Source organism: Corvus cornix, chromosome 24, assembly GCF_000738735.6.
Source record: "Corvus cornix cornix isolate S_Up_H32 chromosome 24, ASM73873v5, whole genome shotgun sequence".
Lineage (NCBI taxonomy): Eukaryota > Metazoa > Chordata > Aves > Passeriformes > Corvidae > Corvus > Corvus cornix.
Window position 1 is genome coordinate 2,310,540 of NC_046353.1, and position 23,173 is coordinate 2,333,712.

Sequence of the window (23,173 nt, forward strand, 5' to 3'; positions counted from 1 at the left end):
CAGCTCCTTGTTCGTTAACTCTGCCAGCGTTTTTAATCCCCTTCCAGTGTTTATCTGTGCGTCCATTCATTTCTGGGACTGGGATCAAACCCACCGTTCCCAGGTCAGAGTTGCAGTCTCCAGGAGGACTCCAGCATTCCTGGCAATCTGCTGAGCCTCGGGAAGAGCTCCCTGAGCCAAACTGCTGATTTCCTCTGCTCTAGGAGCTCCCAGGAGGAAAATAACACCACGTACGCCAAGGCAGCTTTGCTGCAGCAGCACAGCGAGGGACAGCCCCGGATCACCTCTCACACCCCAGGATCCAGCGGCTCAGATAAAACCTGAGTGCCCCCAGTGCCACAGGGATGTGGATTCCAGGTTTGGGATGAGAAGAACCCTTCGGACTGGAATTCCTCTAAGGGTTGTTTGTGCCCGCTGGCCTCATGGCGCTCTTCCCTCCAGCCCCTGCTGAGATCCTCCTGGTTTTTGCATAATCTCTTCTGAATAAATTCACTGTGTGAGTGAGGCCGTGTCCTCTGCAGCTTTTGTCAGGAGGATCTTTCTGTTCGTTCCTACCTTGTGGGCCCTCCCTCTCTTTTTGTACCCGAGCTGAGCCATTACTTTCCTCCCTCGTTTGCACTTCTTAACTTTCCCTTCTCTTATTTTTAGCACCGCTATTGTCCTGAAAAGCGTTTCAAAGAGCCAATTTTGCTTGAGGGAAGCTGTGAAAATTTAGGGTTAAAGCTTGTGTGAGGTCACGCAAAAAGCACTATTTGGACAAGAGTGATCTCCCTGCCTGGAGTGGCTTTAATGGTTGTTTCTGTTTATTTCTGTGCTCCTCCTCGCAAAGCTCTTTCTCCGAGGCCCTGATCCTGCTGCCACAGTGACCTTTGTGTTTGCAGGGAGACCTTTTGAAATCAAAGGGGCCCTTCAAGCAGCATCTGCCCATCTGGAAATGATCACAGAGCCGGGAGGGTGAAGGGCAGATTGGGAGCGTTTGGAGGGTGAGCTGCAGGCTCTGAAGTGACACAGGTCCCTCATGCTTGGGAGAGAGGCTTTGAGGTGTCCCAGTTACATCCTCAGGGGCAGGGATGCTCACACCAGACCTGTGGCACTGGGAGCCTGAGCAATCACATCAGTATCGTTCGATTTGCAGCAAGAACGCATTCAGAAAACTCTGGGTGTATTTAATTGTGGCTGCCCCATCCCTGGAGGCGTTCAAGGCTGGGATGGATGGAGCTCTGAACAACCTGGGTTAGTGGAAGGTGTCCTTAAGGTGGGGGTGGAACTTTGGGTGATCTTTAAGGCCCCTTCCAACCCAAACCATTCTGTGACCCCATGATTTGAGCTGGGCTTTGCTTAAACCATGCCCTCCTTTGTAGCCAGCTGGGGACCCAGGGCGAAAAACACAGCGGGAATGCGGGAGAGCCCCGGAGCGGGCAGGAGCAGAGCCTGTCTCCGTGCTCCCAGCTGGCAGCCGGGGCTGCGGGAGATGGATCCGCGTGTGCGGGGCTGTGGATGATGGATCCGCGTGTGCGGGGCCGGCGTTCAGGACGATGGATCCGGGGTGTCGGGGCTCTGGCCCACGGATCCACGTGCGCAGCCAGGGCTCGGCCGCCGCTCGCCGCTCCCCCTCCGCCCCGGCGCTGTCCCTTTAACGACGGGGCGGGCGCTGCTCGGCGGGGCCGTCCCGGGTCCAGGGGGGAAGTGACGGGCGGGGGGGCGAGGGCAGAGCCCGTGCGGGGAGGAGGCAGCGAGCGGGCGCTGGATGAGCCGGGCGAGCGGGCGGCGCGCCGAGCCACCCCGCGGGGCCGGGGGCGCGGCGGGGCCGCCTTCCCCCGCCGCCTTCCGCGCTCCGCCCGCGCCCCCCGCCCCATGCGCGCCCTGCCCTGAGCCCGGGGCGCGGGGGGATGCGCGGCCCGCGGCCGCGGCTGCCGGCGCTGCCCGCGCTGCTGTGGCTGGCGCTGGCCCCGCTGCCCGGCCCCGCGGCGCGGGCAGAGCTGCGGGTGCGGGTGCGGCTGCCCGGCGGGCAGGTGACGGAGGAGAGCCTGCAGGCCGACAGCGGGGCCGACTGCGTCAGCCTGGAGCTGCGGGCGGCCGACGGCGCCCTGGTCACGCTCACGGCGGATTTCAGACAGGTACGGGGCGGGGGAGAGCATCCCCGGGGGGGGGGGGTTCGGGCAGGGATCGAGCGGGGAGAGCATCTCCGGGGAGTTCGGGTGGGGAGGGAGTGAGGAGAGCATCCCCGGGGAGTTCAGACCGGTACAGAGCGGGGGAGAGCATCCGCGGGGCTTTCGGATAAGAACGGGACGGGGAGAGCGTCCCCGGGTGCCGCGGGGTCCCGCGGTGAGTGCCGGCGGGGCTGGAGGAGGGCACAGGCTGCGGGATGGCAGCGCTGGCCCCTGGCACCTCGCGGGAGGGTCGCGTCAGGGCTTTTTTGTGCGCTCCGTGAGTGCTTTTTGTGGGATGAGCGCTGGGGATGGCGATGCTTCCCGTCCTCCTTCCAGATCCGAGTCCATCCCAACTCGGAACCTGGAAAATCTTGTCTGGGGCTCCAGGAGCCAGAACTGTTTCAGAGGCACGGAATTCCCTCGAAATGCGCAGGGAAACACAGTCCGTCCGTGCTCTCGCACCGTCGGGGGCTTTGTTTGGGCTCTCCCGCACAGCTCCAGGACAGGTGACCAGCCTTGCTGTCCCCGCCGGTGTCACTGCTGTGACCCGGGCTGCCTCCACGCTGGAAATAGCTGGTGAAAGATCCCAGGTAGCAGTTTCGCAGCTGAGCGGGGAAAGGACGGGCAGCAGTTTCCCAGCTGAGTCCAGCAGCTCTGATGCTCCTTGCTGAGTTGTGAGCAGCACAATTTTGCACGGTTCTGCCCAGTTTCGCGTGGCAGGCTCAGCACAGCCGGGCACGGAGCGGGGGCAGGGCAGGAGAGGCTGGGCTGGGGAGATCTCGGGTCCCTGGCTCCGGTGTGGGGGTGTCCACGCTCTGCTGTAGCCCTGGGATATCTCTCTCCATGGTGCCATGGGGTACAGTTAATTCCTTAGGTGGGCTCCTGCCGTCTTTGGGGGCTGATGTGTGGTGTGGGACGTGTTTGACTGACAGCTGTCAGTGGGGCTGACAACAGCCCTGCTGTACAGCTCCCTCTGCTCCCAGCCCGGAGTGCAGGGAGCTGATGCTGCTGAGCTGAGGCCCCAAATCCCACATGTCCCATGGGCATGGAGATGCCGAGCCTGGCTGGATGCGGGGAACTTCCCGCTGCCCAGGGAAGAGCAGTTTGCCCGGGGTGGCACGGCTGTGTTATCTCATTCCCCATCCCGCCTGTTTGCTCAGGTGGACTTTGCTTTGCAGCAGGAGGAAGCCCAGACCCAGGAGATAGGAAGGTGGTGTGTCCCAGCCCGCTGTGAACCTTGGAGCCTTTTGCCAGGGGTTGTTCTGGTGCCTCTTCCCCTTTCAGTCTCAGTCTCCTTTGGATGTTCCTTTTCCTCTCTGAGGTGCCGGCAGAAGCCGTGGTGATTTTGGAAGTGGTGGCATGCTCCAAATCCTCCAGCACATGTGCAGGGAAGCAGCCCTGTGACTCCTATTAGAGAAAATATTCAATAATTGCGAGCCGTGGCACAGCAGGGAAGTGAGGGGAGGGAGGAAGGGCTCGGAAGCCTGCGGATTGCAAACTTGCACATTCCCAGGCGTACAGATCCTCTAGGTAGGTCCTTTGGGAACCTGGGGAGTGACCTGGGGACTGCTGCTGTGCTGAGCTGGTGATTTTTTCAGCATTTTTCACTTGCTTCAGCTCTTCTTGAGAACTCAGAGCTCAGCCACAAACCCGACTGAGTGTGTGCTAGTTCTTCTCTCCCTCCCATCCTTATTAGAGCTGAGTGTCTTCTGGGTTGGGGTTCTCTGGAGCTGTCTGGAGTCCAGAGGTTAAATGCTCAGCCCCTGCTGGAAGCGATGCTCCCTGGAGGGCTCTGCAAGCATCCAACTTGCAGAAGTGCATTCCTGATCCTCAGTTTTAGAGCAGCCGGGGCCTGACTCTCCCTGCTCCATGGCTTTGCTGGAAAATAGCTGGGAAAAGCCAGGGAAACATAAAGGAACGAGGAGCTGGCTTTGTGGTGTGTGAGTAATGTGTGAGCAGGCAGCAGCCTGGCCAGGCTTCCCCCTCTGACCTGCTGCAGCTGCACCCAGACAGTTCCCTGTTCTGCCCCGGTGCTGCTCTCGCTGAAATTACACAACTTCTCCCCTGCACTGAAGGTCGTGGGGATCTGAGTGTTCCCAGAAGCAGCTGGGTTGTTGATCTGCTGCCCTTGAGCCTGATGGTGTGGTCACGCTCTGGCCAGGATGCTGGGGTTTTTCCACAAACGATTTTTCCACTCCTCTGGCTTAAACTGCAGGGGGTTCATCCAAAGTCAGGGGTTTATTTGCCATTTTTTAATTATTTTTTTCCTCTGCTGGCAATTTGTGGTTGCCAGACCAGGGGCTGGAGAAGAAAGGAGCTAAATGAGATCATTGTTCATTGCTCTGCTCTGACACTGGTGGGACTTGAGCAGTGCCTGGGGCTTCCACAGGGCTGGGATTTCCACTGCTCTTTTACCCCTGCCTGCCCTCCAGAGCTGAACCTGGAGGAGCCGTGTCCTCAGAGCACACCAGGTTATTTTTCCTATTTAGAGCAGCACAAAGTGGTCAGTGCAAGTTTGAACTGGGACTCGGTGTTTTCTGGGCAGAGCAGGAGCGACCCTTTCTTTTCTTGCAGTTTGAGAGAGGAGAACGAGAACATTTCTTTTGCTGTGGTCAGGCACAAAATGTATTGCAAAAACTAGTGAGGGGGCTCGGCAACCCTGAATGTTGTGTCTGATTTGAGAGATGTTGCCAGTTGTTAAACACTGAGAACAAAGTGGGTGGGGGTTTATTTCGAGGTCAGCACATAGATCTGGAAAAGTTTCTCTTCCCTTTTGATTGCTGGAAAAGTTGGGGTTGGAAACAGAAGGGAGTGTTTTAACCCTCACACTGCCAGTCTTTTGGAGGTCTTGATAAAGCTGTTGTGTGATGTTTTGGGGTGCTGGTGTCAGAATTTCCTCATGCCAGGGTGCCACGTGTTAGGTGACAAATCACCAGGTGACACAGGAAAGCATCTGACCACAGATTTTATCTGTGTGAGTTGGAAAGTAGATTCTTCTCTGAACATTCAGGACCCTGTGGGAGGGCTCATTAAAACACCCTGGTGTTTGTTACTCTGACTTCTAGAACCTTATTGCTCTGAAAATGTGCTTTTTTCCCCCCTCTCCCAGCACATCCTTGATGTGCCTTTTATAGATCCCTTAATACGAGACACCAAAATTCTTCATTCCAGCCATTTCCAGAGAGAGAGGGGTTAAAAACCATAATCCCCACCCATTCAGGGTGGCTCAGCTGGCTGGACCCCCGGTGTGGATGCAACACCGAGTTCCCTGTGCTGTGCAAACACATGGAACTGTGGCTGGCTGTGCCTGTTCCCTGGGGCAAGGGCTGCTGACAGCGTGCAGAATGGGGCCCAGCCGTGCTGCTGTCACCCCACGGCCCCAGCAGCGCATCCCCTCTGCCTGTGCCACTGCAAAGACAGAAGTGGGTCCTCACAGCAGCACTGATGTCCTTGGGGGAGAGAAATTTGGCAGCAAAGCTGAATGGGTTGCAGGGCGGAAGGCACTGAAATGATTTATTTCCCTGGGAACTGGTTTGCTCCACTCGACGTGGAATTGTTGCTGGGCTGGGAGCTGGACCACACAGGCTTGTGAATCCCGGCTGGAATAAACCCCAGGCAGGGGGGTTGAGCTGCTCTCAGCCCCAGATGACAGCCCCTGGCTGGGGACAGGGTGAGGAGGGAAGGAGTTTGATGATTTCCCTGCTGCTCCCTTTGGTAGGGACAGGCCACCCTGGGATTTTGGGAGCCGGGAGCACTGATTTCCATGCTGCCTTGAGGAGCTGCTGTGGCCTCGCTGCAGGGCTGCTTGTTCCCTGTTCCACCGAGTGTTTGACAGCCAAACCCCAGCAGCAGCTGTCACTGCACCCACTCAGGGCCGAGGATTCCCCGCGCCCCCGCCCTGAGTTCACCCGGAGAGTCCCCGCTCTGCTCCGCTCTGCTGGGACTTGTTCCCTGCTGGGAAGTTCTGCAGGAACCCAGAGCTAAAGGTGCTGTTTGCTGCCTTGGCTGGGTACCCACCTTGGCACTGATTCACCGCTTTTCCTGCTGGGAAAAAGTGAGGAGGCTGGGGAGGGGAAGGTGCTCTCCGAGGGGGAGAAGCTTTGGTGGCTCTTTCCCTGTGGCATCGTTTTGAAGCAGCATGGTTTGGTTCTTGCTCCACCTGAGGCTGCAGGGAGAGCTGTGCCAAAGCCGAGCAAGGATTTGGGACAGAGCAGGGAAAAGAAGGGACTGATTTTGCTCAGGACAGAGTGGTCACTGCAAGGTCCACTTTGGCTTTGCTCAGAGCCAGGTAAAGGTGGGATTTCTCCCCTCAGAAGAACTCGTGCCACAGGAGCCAGACTCTTGAGAAAGCAGCTTTTTTAAGCTGCTTTTGGCTGTTTCTATGTTGGCAACCCAGCCCATTCCTGCCTGTCCCAGTGCATCTCCCTTGGTGTCAACAAATGCTCTGGAAATCCCTGGCACCTGGAGTTCAGGCAGAGGGAGTTGTGAATTCCTCGTCTGCATCAGCCCTGAGGAGGAAAGAGTCGGCTGGCTGAAGGCTAATTCTTAAATAGACGGATCAGGAGGATTAATCAGCTGCTCAGCACGTTCTCATTTTACAGAAATTGCCTCCAACCTGGGAAGTGCTGCACTGTTTTTAATCTCCTGCCTGTGGAGGTTTTCGGCCTGAATGCAAAACGTGGCTATCCCTGCTTGCTTTTCCCAGACTGTTCAAAGGGAATTAGAATTGAATCCGCAGCTGAGGAATATGCCAGAGTCAGCTCCTGGTTTTAGTCTGCTCATCCATGGGCCCTGCACGCCATGGGGGCTCCCAGCTGGAAGCTGGAAGGCAGCTGGACTAAATGTGGATGGGGAATGTGGGTTGTTCCAGTGTCTCAGTGGGACATCTCCCCATTAAATCTCTCAAAAAAAGTAATGATTCCATAGCAATTTCACAGGAATTTTTGGTATCTCTTTCTTCTCAAGCCTCCTCTTCGCTGTGCAGTCAACAATTGCACCAGCAAGATGATTTCTGCAATCCTGGGGGTGGAAATGCTGTCCTTGCAGCTGTCCAGATGTGCACTGAATGGCATTCCCCTTGCTCTCCTGGGCATGGAGAAAAGGCAGGGAGTAAAGAGTGGGCTCTGTGAGCGGGAAAGCTCAGCTGGAAAAGAGAAATGCTCCCTTCTGGGGCAGAGAGAGGCTGGGAGAGGCCAATGAGGCATCCAGCAGGAACAGCTCAGGAGGAGAGGGATCCGAGGAGCTGGCACAGCTCTGCCTGCTGCTCTCTCACCAGTATCTGTCCAGCTCTCTGTGGTGAGGGATGGCTGCAGGAGCTGCCAAAGGCACGGATTGCTCTCCCTGTTGCAGTCCTGCTTAGCCCTTGGAGTGGGATGGGCTGGCACCAAGGGATGGCAGATTCCCACAGAGGGCACGGATGCCCCTGAAGCCAGAGCCAGAGGAATTGATCCCTGCAGGGAAATCAGGGTTTGATGCCAGAGCAGGACACAGGGAGTCTCTGCTGTTGACCCAGGAATTCTGTGGCTCCACATGAAGTAACTGTGAGTGATTTCCAGGCTGGTTCTGGAAAGGACTGCAGCCCATGTCATGTAAAATGACAAAATTAGTGACCTGGACAGAAGAGGAAGTCAGCTGCAGCTGATCATAACGGCTCCTTCTGCCTTTAACAATTTGATTTTCACTTCTGTTCCACACATTCAGGGATGAGTAACTTTTTCTCCAGGATGCCACCTGTCAAGAAGCAAGGGAGGGAAGGCTACAGAGGAAATTTGGGGCTGCTTACTCAGTAAGGCATGACCATAGTGGCTGTGTGATATTTGCTCAACAAAACCAGACGAGGTTCCTTGGAGTTTGCTTCCCTTCTTGGGAAAGGACAGAAACCCTGTTGGAGGTGGGATGTGACCTGGCAGCAATTTGTCCTTGCCACAGCGGGCAAACCCTTCATTCTCTACAGACACCGGGGATTCTGCTGCAGGCTTTGGGGTGGGATTGGAGCTGGGAACAACCCCTGTGCTCAGGTAGCACAAGCATGAGACTTTGGTTTTGTTTTTTGGCTGGAGCCTTTCTCTTTCACCCCGACCTCTCAGTTCACCTCACTGGTGCCAAAGGTTTGCAGCTCTCATTTTTGTTATTCCTCTCTCTGTCAGGAGGTGAAGATTTTCCGTGCCTTAATCCTCGGGGAGCTGGAGAGGGGCCAGAGCCAGTTCCAGGCTCTCTGCTTTGTGACCCGGCTCCACCGCAACGAGATCATCCCCAGCGAGTCCATGGCCAAGCTGCGGCAGGTACGGGGCTCCATCCTCCCATCCAGCCAGGAATTCTCAGAGTTATCCCACCTGGATGCCCTTCCCAGGCATCTTAGACCCACCTCTGACCACCCCTCCTGCTTGAGGGATTTGGTATTAAACTGAGTTCTTCAGTGGTATTGATCCTGTTCTAGTAAAGCACTCGAGGTTTAGTTGAGCCTCATTTGTGTCAGGGGTGGGTGAGTGGCCATGAAAATCCCTGCTCTGGTGGAGCCAGTACTGATCTGGAGACAAAACAGCACTGATCAGGACAAAACAGTACTGATCTGGAGACAAAACAGTACTGATCTGGAGACAAAACACTACTGATCAGGACAAAACAGTACTGATCTGGAGACAAAACACGGATAAACCACCACAGGCAGTGGTAAAACATCGTGGTTGCAGCATCAACAGGTTTTTAAAGTGCCTCTCACCCAGGCAGGATCAGGTGCACATCCGTCCTCACATCTGGTGTTGGCACCACCTCACAGTGGAACAAGCTGCACCCAGCATTGAAGTTTTTGATTATTTCCTCTGCAGAAAAACCCCCGGACAGTGCGGCAGGCGGAGGAGGTGCGAGGTTTGGAACATCTCAGCATGGACGTGGCTGTGAACTTCAGCAAGGGAGCCCAGCTGAGCTCCCACATCCACAACGTCTGCGCGGAGGCCAAGGAGGCCATTTACACCCGGGAGGAAGATGTCAAGTTCTGGCTGGAGAAAGGTGAGTTCCCGTGGGTTTCGCTGTCAGCGAGCTGGCACGGTGCTGCGATGGCTCCTGCCAGCTTTCTGGGCATCAACACGGATTGTTTTGGCTCTGAGGCACGTGTGTCACCCTGCAGCAGCCTGTGTGTTAGCAGATCTCACTCCTCCTGCTGGTGCTCCCCGAGTGAACCTAATTTGGGATTTTAGAGGTAACCTTTCACCTGCTCCACCACCCAGCGGAAATACATTGGTTTTGTGTCTTCTGGCTTACTTTCCCCGGGGTCTTTTGTTCTCCTGTGGTTCCTGTTCAGATTTAAATCCTTGGAAATGCTCTGTCCAACCTCCTCCTTAACCTGGGGACTGTGCAGAGAGACCAGTGCTGGCTTTGGTGGCTCTCTCCTCTGGCTTTACCTCATGGCAGCACCCTGAGGGATGTCTGTTCCAGGTGCTGCCACAGAGCTCGGACCTGCCAGACCTTGCCTTCCTCAGGGTCTTTTGCTCTCCCGTGGCTCCCATTCCGATTTAAGTCCCAACAACCCCTGAAAACGCTCTATCCAACCTCCTCCTCAGCCAGGGGGCTGTGTGGGGATGCCTTTGGTGGCTCTCTCCTTCGGTTTGCTTCTGTCCTGAGCGATGTCTGTGCTTGCTCCCGCAGGGGTGGACGGCTCCATGTTCGAGGTGCTGCCGCAGGGCTCGGACGTGCCGGAGCTGCAGCGCTGCCGGCTGTGCCCGGACCGCTGGAAGCCGTGCATCTGCAGCTACTCGCTGAGCATCGAGTGGTACCCCTGCATGCTCAAGTACTGCAAGAGCCGCGACGCCGGGGGCAAGGTGTCCTCCTACAAGTGCGGCATCCGCAGCTGCCAGAAGGGCTACACCTTCGACTACTACGTGCCTCAAAAGCAGCTCTGCCTCTGGGATGAGGAAACTTAAGAGCCAGGCCGGACTCTGCAGGGGCAGCTCGTCTGGCTGCTCTGAAGAAGGAATGCTGTTCACAGTGGTGCCTTGTGCTCTGTGTGTGTGCCTTTCCTTGTGGCCTCCTGTGACTCCCTCCCCACCTGATGCTGCCTCGTGCTGTGATGAGCAGGCTCAGCTCGCTGGGTGGTGATGCTCCGGCTTCCCTGGAGCAGCAGATGCAGGTTTTGGGGTGAAGCACGGGGAAAGGGGTGTGCTGCCCTGCTCTGGAGCTCAAAGGGGCAGCTCCCAGCCTCGAGCTGAGCAGGCAGGGCAGGCAGAGAAAGGATCTCGCTGATCTGGCTTGCCAAACATCGCTGCCATGAAGAACCCCCTTCGCTGCCTTCACCACCTCCTGGTGACACAACAACGGGAAAACAGCTGACTTTTGGGTCCACACCCCCTGAACAAGGAAGGTTTGAAGCCCACCCAAAGCAAGAGCCTGCCTGTAGCTTTTCCTAGTGCCTGACTGGCTGTTACATCCCCCTGTGGATAGAAATACAACGGGGGGAGATAGCCCAGCATCTTGTGCCCCCAAAGGGCTGGTAATTAGGGCTTTAATTAATCCCTATTTAGACTAGTGAAGGCCCAACTTTTTGTGTTGGTCTTGTGACTCTTCCACTAAGAAAGAAAACATCCAGAGACTCATGACTACCACCACAACCCCGTGGCTGCAAGGGGAGAGGAGGATCCCGGGTGGGTTTTGAAGAAAGGATTCTACACCCACGTCCAGTTTTATGTCCTGCTCTGCCAGCTATCCACAAGAAGCTCTTCAATAACTGTACTGCTTTGCTGTGCCCAAATGTTAAACAGGGATGGCACTGAAGCTGTCCTTGGCCCTGGAATATTCCTGGAGGGATCAGACAAAAAGCACTGGAAGTGCTGCCTGACCCTGTGTCCTCTTCCACTCAGATTAGAACAAGCACAGAGGGGAGAGAAGCTCTTGGGGTCTTTAGGAACCCCTGTGCCTCCTGGTGAAAAGCCTTCACAATGTGCCTTTTTGCCTAAAATACAGGAATTTCTGAGAAAGAAAGAAAAAGGATTTGGTCACAATTATTTTTGTATTGATCACTTAGGGGGGTGGGGGGAGAAGGGAAAGGTATTTTAATATTGGAACATGAAGTAAAACACACTTGAAATGATTTAAAAAAAAAACCAAACAAATTATTTATCATTTGTAAGGTAAAATAAACTGATTTTTTAAAGCATCCTTGGCCTAAAAATGTCTCTGTGCATGATGCTCTGTGCATGAATTAAGATTTGTTCCTTTATGGGTAAGTCTCAAACCTGCACCTGGTGAAGAGCCATGGGCTGGGGGAGAACACCCAGGGATTTCTGACTCAGCAGTGTGATGCTGCACCTCAAACACACCATCCTTTGGGATCCTCCACAGGGAGACAGGTTTGGCTCACCCCGAGCAGTTGTGGGAGCTCTGAGCTCGAGCTCTGGTGGATAAACCCATCGGCAGAAGCAGGTCCTGGGGGCTGCTCCTCTCGCCGAGTGGCCCCACGAGGCTTCTCTGGGTCCCGTAAACATTCCCGTGAATTCCTCTGCAGCTCCAGCTGATGAGGGCGGCACTTTGGGCCAGCCCAGAGCTCCCGGTGGCTGCTGGAGGGAGAAATGTGGAGCTCTGATTCCCTCTAGTGTGGGGAATGCAGGGATGGGGCGAGGACTCGAGCCTTTCTCCGCCTCGCCCACCAGCAGCTCTCCCTTTCCTGGGCACGGGGAACGGGGGTTTGTTCTCCGCTCTCTCGGCTGCCGCGGGCGCAGGGATTTTGGGATGGACACGGGCTCGCTCTGGGAGCGTCGGGACCCATCCCAACGAGCCTCCATGGGCTTGATTTTATAATTCGGGGCTCTGGGATGCCCGGGAGCCGGTGCAGTTCCCCGGCCTCCAGCAGTGGGTGCTGGCGGAGCGCGGCTGCGCCCGGCCGGGGTGTCGGGACGTCGGGATATCGGGACAGGGATGCTCGTGGTCCAGCCGGTCCCTGCAGGATCGCAGGGTGTCCCCAGCCCTGCTGGAAGAGAACGTGTGCGGGGGGAGGGTTTGTAACGTTTCCTTGCAGTTTGTGCGTCCCCAGGCCGTATCCCATAAACCAGGTGCTGTCTGCAGAGCTTATCTCCGTCCGAGAGGGGAACGAACGCTGGCAGCAGGAGAGGAGGAACACGGTGCCTGCAGCGAGGAGGAGAGCGGACAGGTCATGGATGACCACAGGGACAAGAAAGAGCAGCGCCTTTGATGGTGTCTGGGAGTGACTGCAGCAGTGAACAGAGTAAACCCAGTCCTGCCCTGCCTGATAATCCCATTTCCACAGCAGAAAGAAGTGGTGATGCTGCGATCCATCCCCCATTTTTCATTAGGAGGGTGTGTTCTCTCCTGCCCATCACCGAAGCTCAGGGCACCCAGGGGATGGGCTTGGCTGCCACAGCTGTTGGGGGAGAAAACCACCTAAATATTCAATTTCCCCCGCTGTTTCATTAAGCACTAAATAATAGCGAGAAAAAGTCACTCCCAGCTGTGTTTGGGGCCAGGAGAGGGCACTGGTGCCCTGCCCGTGGCCGGGACAGCATCCCTGCCCAGAGGATGCCCGGGATTCCTGTCCGGCTGGAGATGCCACCCGGCAGAGCCGCTTTCCTGCTCGGCTCTGGAGCACGGGAAAAGCGCCAGGAAGAGCAGAGAGAGAAGAGAAACTCCTGGTTGGTGAACAAAAGGTTCTCCGACGTGGGGGAAGGAGAGCTCCCGTGGTCCCCAGCCTTTCAAGCTGGCTGGGAGCCACCAGCACATAAATTCCTGTTTGACGCATGGAAGACACACGATCACGTCAGCCTTCAGGATGGGGAAAACCCAGAGAAAAACACGGTAAAAGAGGGCGGCAGCTGCCCAGGAACGCCCCGGGGCTCAGGGCCTGAGTGGCTGGGCGGGCTGGGGCTCGGTGGCACCAGTCCAGCCCCTCCAGGAGCTCCACGGGAGCTGCCGTGCCAAAAGCACCCCGTGCCACCTCGCTGCTTCCTGGAGGCAGAAATCTCCCCTGCCCTGGAAATAAATGTCAGTCTGACCCGGGAACCCCCAGCTTCCCTCCACTTTTTCCTTGTTAGCGTTTCGTTGAGCTCATCCACCCTCTCCTCCCGTCTCTCGGGATGTCCTCCCTGACCATGCCGCGGGCAGCTCCAGCCCCAGCGCTCCGGACTGGGTTGGAGGTGAGGCTGGAGATCCTGCCCGCCCACCCATCCCTTCGGAGAAACCTGTCTTTCCAGGGAGGGAGAGCGGCATGTGGGAAAGCCGAGAGCCCTGGAACGTGAATTACCCAGGGAGAGATGAATGTGTGATAGCTCGTACCTGGCAGCTACTAATTGAGCGTTAACGCTTTCAGCAGGGCTGGAGCGGCGCTGGAGCTCGGCCCTGTCACACGGGTGTCCCGAGGGGTGCCGGGGTCACCAGGGTGGCACACGGCAGGGACAGGGAGCAGCTATCAGGGTGGCTCGGTCCCTGTCACAGCACGGAGCATGGGCTGAGGCTCTGGCCTCTGGCTGCTTTCTGCAGAAGAAGCCAACGTTAGGGGATTTTTTTTCTTGCCTGGGTTCCCTGGAAGTTGGTAAATCCTTGAAACAGCAGGGATGAGGAGGAGGAAGAGGCTGGCTGCCACTTCTCTCCTCTCCTTAGGGGACACAGATGGACCCTACAGCGCACATGTCGGGAGAGCGGGGTCTCCATGTGCCAGTCCTAACCCTGCTCTTTATCTCCAGCCAAAACTGGTTTCTTTTCTGCTTTTAACTTCCCTTCTCGTGCTGTTTCACGCAGCATCAAGGTTCAGCCCAGACTGAGAGGACACAGTCCCAACGCCACAGGCTGCTCCCGTGGCTCACCAGCGTTATCAGAGTGGCCCAAAAGGGCTGTCCCTTCACTCCAACACCTTCCCTCAGGGTGCTGCCCGGCCCGGCTGGGTGCCTCGGCCTCTCTGAGGTGCTTCAGGGCCGAAAGGGGGGACACGAGGGCTTTGGGGCAGGTGCTGCTGGTGCCCGTGCGCGGCCGAGGGGGCGGGCGGAGCGGAGCGAGCGCCTTCCTTCCTGCCCTCCTTCCCACCCCACCCCGCAGCCTGGCAGCGCTGCAGGGACTCATCCATTCCCGAGTTACTAATATGCAAATGGCAGCGTTTGCATGGGCCTGACGCCAAGCTGCTGGGTGTCAGGGCACCCGAGGGAGCCGGAGGTGGGGCGAGGCGTGGCACCGCTCCGCATGCTCACCTGGCCCTGCATGGCAACAGGCAATGGAGCTCTAGGTCCCTTCGGCAGCGGACCCACGGCCGCTTCGAGAGGCAGCGGGTGGCAGAGGAGGGAGGGCAAACTGGCAGCCCCTGGCAACCTGGGGCTGACGGCAGGAGGCTGGGCACACCGCGGATTTCCCCCCGCCGGCAGGATGGTGAACCTGGAGTCCGTGCACGCAGGTAAAGGGCACCGGAGCGCACAGCGGAGCCGGGACCGTGGGCTCGGGCAGGAAATGGGGTTGCTGTGATTCCCGTGACCTTTCCTCGCTGCTTTCCCTCCTCTTTTCTCCCGCTGGGGCGCCTGGTGAAGTGCCCACATTCCTGCAGGGGATGGATGCTGCCCTGATCTGTTTAGGGGGCTGCCAAGCCATGCCCACAGAGTGGGAGCAGCGCTCCCGCTGCCAGCCCGGCGGGGTCAGGGAGCAGCACAGAGGGCTCTTGGGTGCCTGGAAAATGAGAATTTAGTGCCTGCCCTGTGCGTCCTGTCATTGGGGTAAAGCTGGGAGGAGGGAGAAGGGAGAAATCCACGGAGGGATGCGGGAAGGGTGGAGGGAGGGGTGTGAGAGAGAGAGAGATGGAACACGGGCTGAAAGGAGAAAAGTTCATGGCAAAGAGGGAAAAGGAGAGAGAAATGAATGAGGAGGGAGCTGAGGGAGGCTGGGTTGAGCCGGGAATGAATGAACAGGGATACTCGGGAACTCCTTCCAGGGGGTCTGACCCAGGGTGCAGCTCAGCGCTCACATCCCCTCTGAGCAGCCCCCCGCCCTGCAGTGAGCTGGGAACCAGAGCAATCCCTGCCAACCCCCTGGAGCTGTGCTGAGCCCCGGCTCACCCTGACAGAGCTGCCCCAGCTCAGTCCCAGGGGCAGGACACATCCCTGGGCACACGGAGCTGAGGGTGACGCTGGAGCGGGAGCAGCGTGGTGGCAGCCAGACCCCGACAGCCCCATCCTGGCAGGGGCAGGCAGCGGGATTTTGGGATACAGGAGCCACGTGCCCCGTTAGTGACTTTTGTCCTGGGCTTTGTGCGGCACAGAACGCTCTGCTGGCCCCGGGCTGGAGGGGAGGGGAGGATGCATCCTTCAGTCTACGCCGGGCTCATTCCCTGGGATATCCCTGTTGTTCAGGGGACACCTGGGGGTCTGTGCCCAGGGCTGGTAGCCCCACCACAAGCCCTGCCTGCCCCTGGGCTCGCAGACAGGCCTGCAGGGCAAGGTGCAACAATGCCACCACCTAACCCCGTGTCAGTGCCATGGCAGAGGTGGCCAAAGCCTTTGCTCCACGGCCGTGTCCCAACCTCTCCACGGCTCTGGGATGCCTCTGTGGCCAGCCTGAGTGGGCTGGGGAGCCCTGGCCACGAGGAGAGGCTGCCAAGGAGGGAGGCTCGTGGTCTTGGCTCGGGGTGTGAGCCCGACTGGTCGGAGCACCTGCGCTGGGTGTGCTTGTGTTGGTGTCTCTCGGGGACGCGTCCCCCGCAGGCTCCAATCCACCCATCCACCCATCTGCCGGGCTTGTGGGCGACTCTTTCTTCATGAGAAGATTCCCCAGATCGATACTGTGCCCTCTGTCAGAGCTGGTGGCATCGCTCCCAGGCTGGATTTGGAGCTGTGGGTGCGTGTGGAGCTCCCACTCCCCCAAAGCATCCCCCGTGCTGTCAGAAAGGCCGGAGTTTTAAGGAGTCTTTTTGCAGGGAAAGGAGCCCAGCACAGGTGGGAGGGGTTTTTCCCCCCTGTACAAAAGCAGTTCCATTTTGGGGTCTCTTCACAGCTTTGAGGCCCCTCTGTAACAAGCTGCTTGCAGAGCTGTGCTCAGTTTTAACCCCAGTTTTTATCTTGGAGGTCTTTTCCAACTTTAATGATTTTAGGAGAAGACACAGCCCCCGGGGGGCTGCTCAGGCTCCACACACCTCCTCCCTGCCGAGACACTTCCCCGGTGGGTGCCACCACCCCCTCCCCAGGCATTTTGGATATTTCACCTCCCTGCAGCCTCCAGAGGGACTCAGGCACCTCAAGTCCAGAAAACTCCAGGTGATGCTCCCAGCCAAGCCAAGCTCCCCCTCCTCCACGTTCGGATTCCACTTTTAAAGCCACCAGGCTGGTTCACCCTTCGCCCGTGCCCGAACAGCTACCGGGAACGAGGGCTTGGGAAACGCTTTATTTGCTGACACCGTTTGTTTCGGCTAAAATAGAGATGCAGATATATCCCCAGAGAAGTGTCTGCACTGGCAGAGCTCCTTTGGTCTGGCTGAACCACCCAGCCTGCCCCTACCCCAGCTCTGTTTGGGAGCTGGGGCAGAGCAGCACATTTTTAATATGGCCCAGGCCGCAGTGGCGGCTCCTAATAGGGCTGTGGTTAGGAGTTAGGCAGTCCTAAGCCAGGTTATTTTTCCCAGAGAGGTTTTATTTTTCCAAGCCTGATTATCCTGTGTGTATTGCTAAGCTGGCAAAGCTGGGGAAGGAGCTGGACTCACAGCCTGCCCTGTCTGAAGGTGTTTTTGAGGATGGAGCAGGGGTCACATCTGGATTTGCATCGCTCTGGTTTTAGTGGAAGGGTATTGAGTGTCCATAAAGAGATGTTGGCTTCACTTAGATTAGAAAGGAATTGCTCTGTGTGTCTGCTCCTTGTCCCCAAGGATCCCTTGGAGGGTGCTGGTGCTGTGCTCTTGTCCACAGGGATACAAAAGCTGCCTCAAACCTCCCAGATGAGCAGGCAGAGTTTTCCTTTTCTTCCTGTTTACTTTTTCTTTTATTTTCCCCCACAAGATATTCAAACTGTGATAATCTGGGCACGTTTATAGGGGGGGATTTGAATCTCGCTGCAAATAAAATTCCTGTGCATGGGAATCCCAGGAATCCTTATCTCCTGGCTCCAGGAGGAGGGGGTTTACCTGATGGATGACATGTGATATGCAATCGAGTTGCAGCAGCAATTCCTCCTTCCCTCCCCACCCACCCCAGTTTTTAATGGCAGAGGGGTGTGGGGGTCACTCCTGCAGGAGGGACAGAGCTTTTCATGCTCTGCTGCTGTGTCTTCCCTTCCTCAGCTCTGTCTGAACTGTTCCAGCTCTTGCTCTCTTGGGAATTAGATCTTTTCTTTCCCTAATTTTATATTTTTTACAAGCTTTCAGGCTTTCTCACCAAGGCAAGCACCAAACTTCTGCAGGCTTTTAGATTTTTTTTTTCTCCCTCTATTTTATGAGAACTTGCCTTTTTTTTTTTTTTTTAATACTTTTTGGCAGCCAGCAAAACTTTGTGCTTTGTAGATTGCCTAAGTTAGGGTCCCTTGGCAGTGGTACAAGACAAGAAGATGTTTATAGCTGATGGTAATTACTCTTCCTGCAGTAGAAATGCTTAGAAGCCCCACTAAACGTTCATGTCTTAATTGCAGAGGGTTTATTTGAAGGGGAAAAAAAAAAAAATCCCACAACTCTTTTCTCCCTCCTTCCCCCCCCACCCCCACTCCTTAATATACTTTAAGGGAAGGAAGTTTCTGAAGTATGTGAAAGTTTCTGTGCTCTGGTATAAAATCCTGATTTTTTTTTTTTTCCACCTTTATTCATTTGCTGGAGAAAGTTTCAGACTTTTAACTTGATCAAAGCTATGAAACCTTGGCCAAAAAAGCAGATTATCTGCCGTTTGCACACGGGAACTTTGGATGTGGGAGAAGGAAACCTGCACACACACACACACACACAAAGCCCTGCCTGTTCTGGTGTGAGCAGCAGAGGGAAACGGGGCTAAAAATCCAGCGGGGCTGCTCTCATCCGTTTGGGAATAACAAAAGGTGGATATGGGGAAGAGGAAAAGGGTTTGCATGATGCTTTTAGGTGGCTTCCACCTGCCTTCCCTACCCCGGCAAAACCACAGCAAACACTGGCCCAGCTTCGCCGCTGTTGTTATTCCCCGATGCAAATGGGAAGAGTCTGTGGCCGGGATTGGCTGCAGGAAGCACATGCAAATCACTCGGGTCTTTAGAAAAAAGAAATATCTTTTTAGTTTTCTTTTTATCCCCCCCTGCCTCAACTAGTCTGGAAACAGTTAAAATTCCCATGGAAAGGGTGGAAAAGCTGAGGGGGTGTCCATCTGAATTTGAATAGATGTCCCCCCCCCTTCTCCCACTGCTGTGTCCTTGGCCTCTGTTGAGGAGGGGATGAGCAGCCCGGTGTGAAGTTGACCATTCCCACCTCTTCTTGCAGCTGTCCCCGAAGGAGAAAGTGGCCCCGGGTGTGGTGGCAGTCATCACTTCAAGGGTAAATGACAAATTTGTTGGCGTGGGTGAGGATGGGAGGGAATATGCAGGAGCTGGATGGGCTGGGGACAGCACTTCGGGCCAAGGCAGCTTCTGGGTGGCTTGTGAGGGGTGTGAGCACCTGTACGTGACAGAAAAGAGGATAAATAATGGGCAAATTGGGGCAGTGTGAGAAACTCAGACTCAAGTTTGAGCCATCTTGAAGGACAAGGAAAGGATCTGGGAGAAAGCTGGAGGGATCCCCATCAATCCAGGTGTGGGAGGATGGTGTCACCACGGCCAGACCACCACAGCAGCTTTGGGAAGCCTGACCAGGGCTGGGGGGCTCCCAGTGCTGAATCCACCCCTCCTCCTGTGGGTGAGGAGGGCTGTGAAGGGTGAAAACCCCGCAGCAAACTGGGGAGGGGGGACAGGAGTGAGGGGGGGCTGCAAAGAGCAACAGGAGGGAAAGTGCATCCTCAGAGCTGATGAATATTCTAGTGCCTGTATGTTGAGGAATCAGAAATTTGAAAGTCTGATGGTTTATTATAATTACACACATTCATTTGTGCTGTTTAGTGGAAGCCACATGTGCCTGTTGCCTGGGACTGTGACCTGTTATTAAAATCAGTTGTGCCTCCTTTTGCAGAGATCAAGATGAGCGGGGATGCGGCAGATTCCACAGACACCCGGCACGAACCTGACCAGGTGGAGCCAGGTAAGGAGGGCCTGGGGTGGCAGGGGCACGAGAGGGAGGGCAAAGACAAGAAAAAGAAAGAAGAAAAGGGGAATGTGGGTGCTGGAAGTTTCTCCCCGCGCTTCGCTCGGCTCCTGTTGCTGCTCTTCCAGCCTGGGAGTTGATCAGGAATGTGCTCTGGGCTAGGATTGCGTTGGTATCTTGATCAGCGATGCAAGATCCCTTCTCTGTGAGAGCAGCGAATCCCTGAGTGCCTCCCTGATGTCCTCAGTGGGTTTGGCGTGGAAATTCATTCGCTGGCGCCTTTGCCAGGGCAGTGATGGCTTTGGAGCAGCGCTGGAGCGCTGAGCTGAGCACAGGCAGCTCTGTGTCACACGGGGCTCTGCCAGGAGCTGCTCCTTAGGGAAAAGAGCCTTTTTTTGGGCTCTGTGTGTATGAGAGAGAGAGAAATGGGAGGGACTTTGGGAATAATCAAATCCAGTTCGGATTGCGAGGCGTGATTGGGTTTCTCCCCTCACACCTGATGCTGTGCAGGCTCCGGCTCCTTCGGGGAGCCCCAATGTTCCTTGGATTGGGAAAGCTGAGGCACAGGGTGATCCTTTGAAGGCGACAGTGCTGGTGTGAGCAGGGATTTCTGCCAGCTTTACCCACCTCGAGGTGTGACAGGCACCAGAGAAATCAGGTTTGTGTTTTCAGGCTGCCTGAAGTGAGATTTGAATACAAGGCCTGAGCCTGTAATTTCCCAAAGGGCCATGGTCACATCCCTTTTTAGGCAAATGAGCAACAATGAGGAATCATTTTAGCACCCACTAGGTACAGCAAATTAAGATTATTAAAAGCTGTGCTACAGGCTTAGAAATCAACACCTTTCCAAACAAAAACTGGTGGAGAAAATGTAGAAGAATTGAATATTCTCTGAGTAATGAAGAGCCCTAAGCCTGAGCCAGGGGGGTGTGTAAGAGCAGGTGAAAACTGCATGGAATGATTTTCCTCTTTCTCTCATAATACTTGAGATAAGTTAGAAAAAAAATGAGATTTTGGGTAAGCAAGAGAACTCCAGGTTTTAAAGGGACTAACCCCACCCCTTGATTTAGAAATCCTCTGTGCTTTTGGCTGTTAAGATGGGTTATTTGACATCATCTAAAGTAGAGATAAAATCTGGTTCTATTCACATCCATGAACTCTGATTGACTTTGGCCAGCTCAGCTCCTGCTCGGGGCTCTCAAATCACCCCAAGCTGGGGTTTGGGATAAACGAGCAACAAACACATCCCCAACTCCCCAAGCTCTTCACAAAAACCCTGGTAGCTGTTACAGGGCATTAAAATGGGAACTGGAGCCCCCTGGAATATTTGGCACTCATTGATGGGTGGCAGGATTAATCAAGATTAGGGAAACTGGGATTTCATTCTGGTATTGGCTGCTATTAAAGGTAGTGGGAGGCTCTGCTGTTGGGAGTCAGAAGTGCTAAACCAGAAGCTGGCAGCACATTTGGTTGGATAAAATACGGGTTTTTTCCCTCAACTTAAGCATCCCAGACAGCCATTAGCGCGAGCTGCAGCACTCTTTTTAGTGGTAATTGAGAAAAGAAAGCAGAGCAGCGAAGTCAATTTGTTTGAAAATAACAAAATTGTTCTCGGCAGCGGTGGCTGCGCCCTCGGAGCCTTCAAATCAAGCAGGGAAATCAGGACGAGTAAATCGCCTTCACCTGCAAAGAGTGCCACAAAGAACCCGTTTAAATCGCTTTTTTCCTGAGGCTGTCCCGGTGATTTTTTGGGTCTGTTCGGGTTCTTCAGGCAGGGCAGAACTGCAGAGGGTCGGGAGCTTCCCGGGGGGGGTCTCCAGCAGCAGCCACAGCCCCTCCCGAGGGGTGTCACCCTTTGGGGACACCTTGTGGGACCCTCGGAGGGTGGGATCAGCCCCTCACTCATCACCTGTCCAAGGTGCAGCTCCGGGTACTTCACCCAAACCCTCTCCGCGCCTTCCCCGCGTTGTTTTCTCCCCTCTTTCAGCCCATTCTGTTTATAAACAACAAAGCTCTCTTTGTGCCGAGCTTCCCGGGAAGTTTTTGTGCTGCTTTGCACGCATTGTTAGAGGAATATTTACTGCAGCTCCTAATAGCGGCGTGTTTTGGTTACCCGCTTCATGTGGGAAAAGGCACTTTTGTGATGAGTCATTAATTGAATTTCCCATTTCCTACGGGATTAGGCCAACCCGCACGGCTCCCCAGGAACTTCGTCCCCCCCCCAAATTAACGATATTAGACCTAGAAATCCTTCTAGGTCCAGGTATCCAAAGGGTTTTCATCACCAAAAGATGCGGGCTGGTTCCAAGAAGAATTTAAAAAAAAAAAAATTAAAAAAAAAAAAAAAAGGAATTAAGTGCCAAAATGCTTTTGTAAACCAAGCCCTTGATCTAAAACTGATGCTTAAAGATCTGATGGGAAGTGTCAGGAGCAGAAGCATAATCTCATCCTTTCATATCCCCGCCAATTCCAGGCTTAGAAGGGGGGGGAAAAAAGAGGTAATTTGGGGCATTGTTTTACTTTGAAAGCGTTTGAAATAATTGTGGGGGGTTTTCTTCTTCGAGAAAATTGTTAAAATCGTTTGCCTTTCGTAGGAGGTTGGGAAAGTTCAGTGTTGTTTTTTTTTTCGTTTCCTTTCATCCACATCAATTTCATAGAAAATATTTCAGGGCTTTTAAAAATACATATTCTCCAGAAACCCGTGGGTTCTTGATCCCAAATCTACCGGTTACAGTGAAATTATATCATTTTACAAACTGTTATTTAAAAAATATATATAATTTCTAAGGGATATCACTGCCCAGCCCTGCGAATCTTAATCCTTCCTTCAACCCTGCATTATTTTATCAGGTGCGTGAGGGGGAGCAGGCACCAGTCGCTCCCACCAGGGTTGCTTTGCCTTCCCCATCACCGCGGGGATGTGGGGCAGCCCGATCAGAGGTTATCCCTCTGGTTTTCGGGTCCTTTTCCCCTTTTCCTGCGTGATCCCAAGCCTTGGCATCGGGGCTGGGCTCCCAGGCGAGCCTCCATGGGGGGTAATGACGAGCAGCGAGTTTTCTGCTTGGCTCGGAGCTCTTTTCATCTTTTTTAAACTGATGAAAGCCATGCCAGCAAGCTCGGCGTTGATTTTTTTGATGGGAACTGTGGGGGCTTGGCACTGCCGAGTGTCGCCCCTGGTCCTGCAGCCGCGGGGCAGAGATCTCCCCCTTCTTGTGGTTTATCTAAGCCCTCGGTATCTGATGCAACAGAACGCTGAGGTGGGACTTGCCCCTGTCTGTCTGTTTGTTTGTGTCAGACACTTGTTCCCCGCTTATCTCCCCCATCAAAACAGGTTACACCAAGCAGAGCTACTTCCCTTTGATTCCATCTGTTGAGGCTATGGGGGGGAAGCCAAAGCTTTTACACAAAGGGCGATAGGGAAGCGCTTCAAACACAACCACGGGGAACTGGATAGCTGCAGGCGCCCCGAGCATCTTCCCTCCCCACCCTGGAACCCAGGGAGCTGCCCGGCCTGCCAGCGGCCCGGGGTGGGGTGTGCCGGGCACCCCGGCTCTGGGGGGGATGTGGGGTGCCATATGGGACGGCCCCGCGGCCCTATGGGCAGGGCTGGGGTGGCTGCTGGGATGGGGAATGGGATGAGCCTGGGAGCTGGGGGGGCAGCGATGGGAACAGGAGCGTGGCTGGGTGGGCTGGTGGAGCTCGGGGCTCTTGGTGGCCATGGGAGCAGGGTTACCTCGCCCTCGCAGCTTGGGTGACTTGTCGGAGTGCTTTAGGATCGCAGAATATCCCGAGCTGGGAGGGACCCACAGGATCATCCAGCCCAGCCCCAGGCCCTGCACAGACACCCCAACAACCCCACCCTGGGCATCCCTGGCAG

At 55.4% G+C, this 23,173-nt stretch overlaps 2 protein-coding genes across 3 annotated transcripts in view; both read left to right on the forward strand.

Moving 5' to 3' along the window:
- The first annotated feature begins 1,854 nt into the window (after positions 1–1,854).
- OAF (out at first homolog) lies at positions 1,855–11,295 on the forward strand. Its single transcript, XM_039564944.1, has 4 exons — positions 1,855–2,117; positions 8,297–8,431; positions 8,975–9,155; positions 9,792–11,295. Exons 1-4 carry the CDS (start codon positions 1,890–1,892, stop codon positions 10,064–10,066), a joined length of 819 nt encoding a protein of 272 aa, XP_039420878.1. The 5' UTR covers positions 1,855–1,889; the 3' UTR covers positions 10,067–11,295.
- Positions 11,296–14,228: 2,933 nt separating this feature from the next.
- Positions 14,229–23,173, forward strand: part of POU2F3 (POU class 2 homeobox 3) — a 39,383-nt gene continuing 30,438 nt past the window's right edge. Inside the window, exons 1-3 of one of the 2 annotated variants that reach the window (XM_019288612.3) lie at positions 14,229–14,529; positions 18,544–18,597; positions 19,225–19,293. In XM_019288612.3, the coding sequence (XP_019144157.1) occupies positions 14,244–14,529; positions 18,544–18,597; positions 19,225–19,293 (409 nt within the window). In that variant the 5' untranslated portion in view covers positions 14,229–14,243. The remainder of the gene's footprint in view (positions 14,530–18,543; positions 18,598–19,224; positions 19,294–23,173) is intronic. The other variant, XM_010404034.3, reaches the window with a different exon arrangement.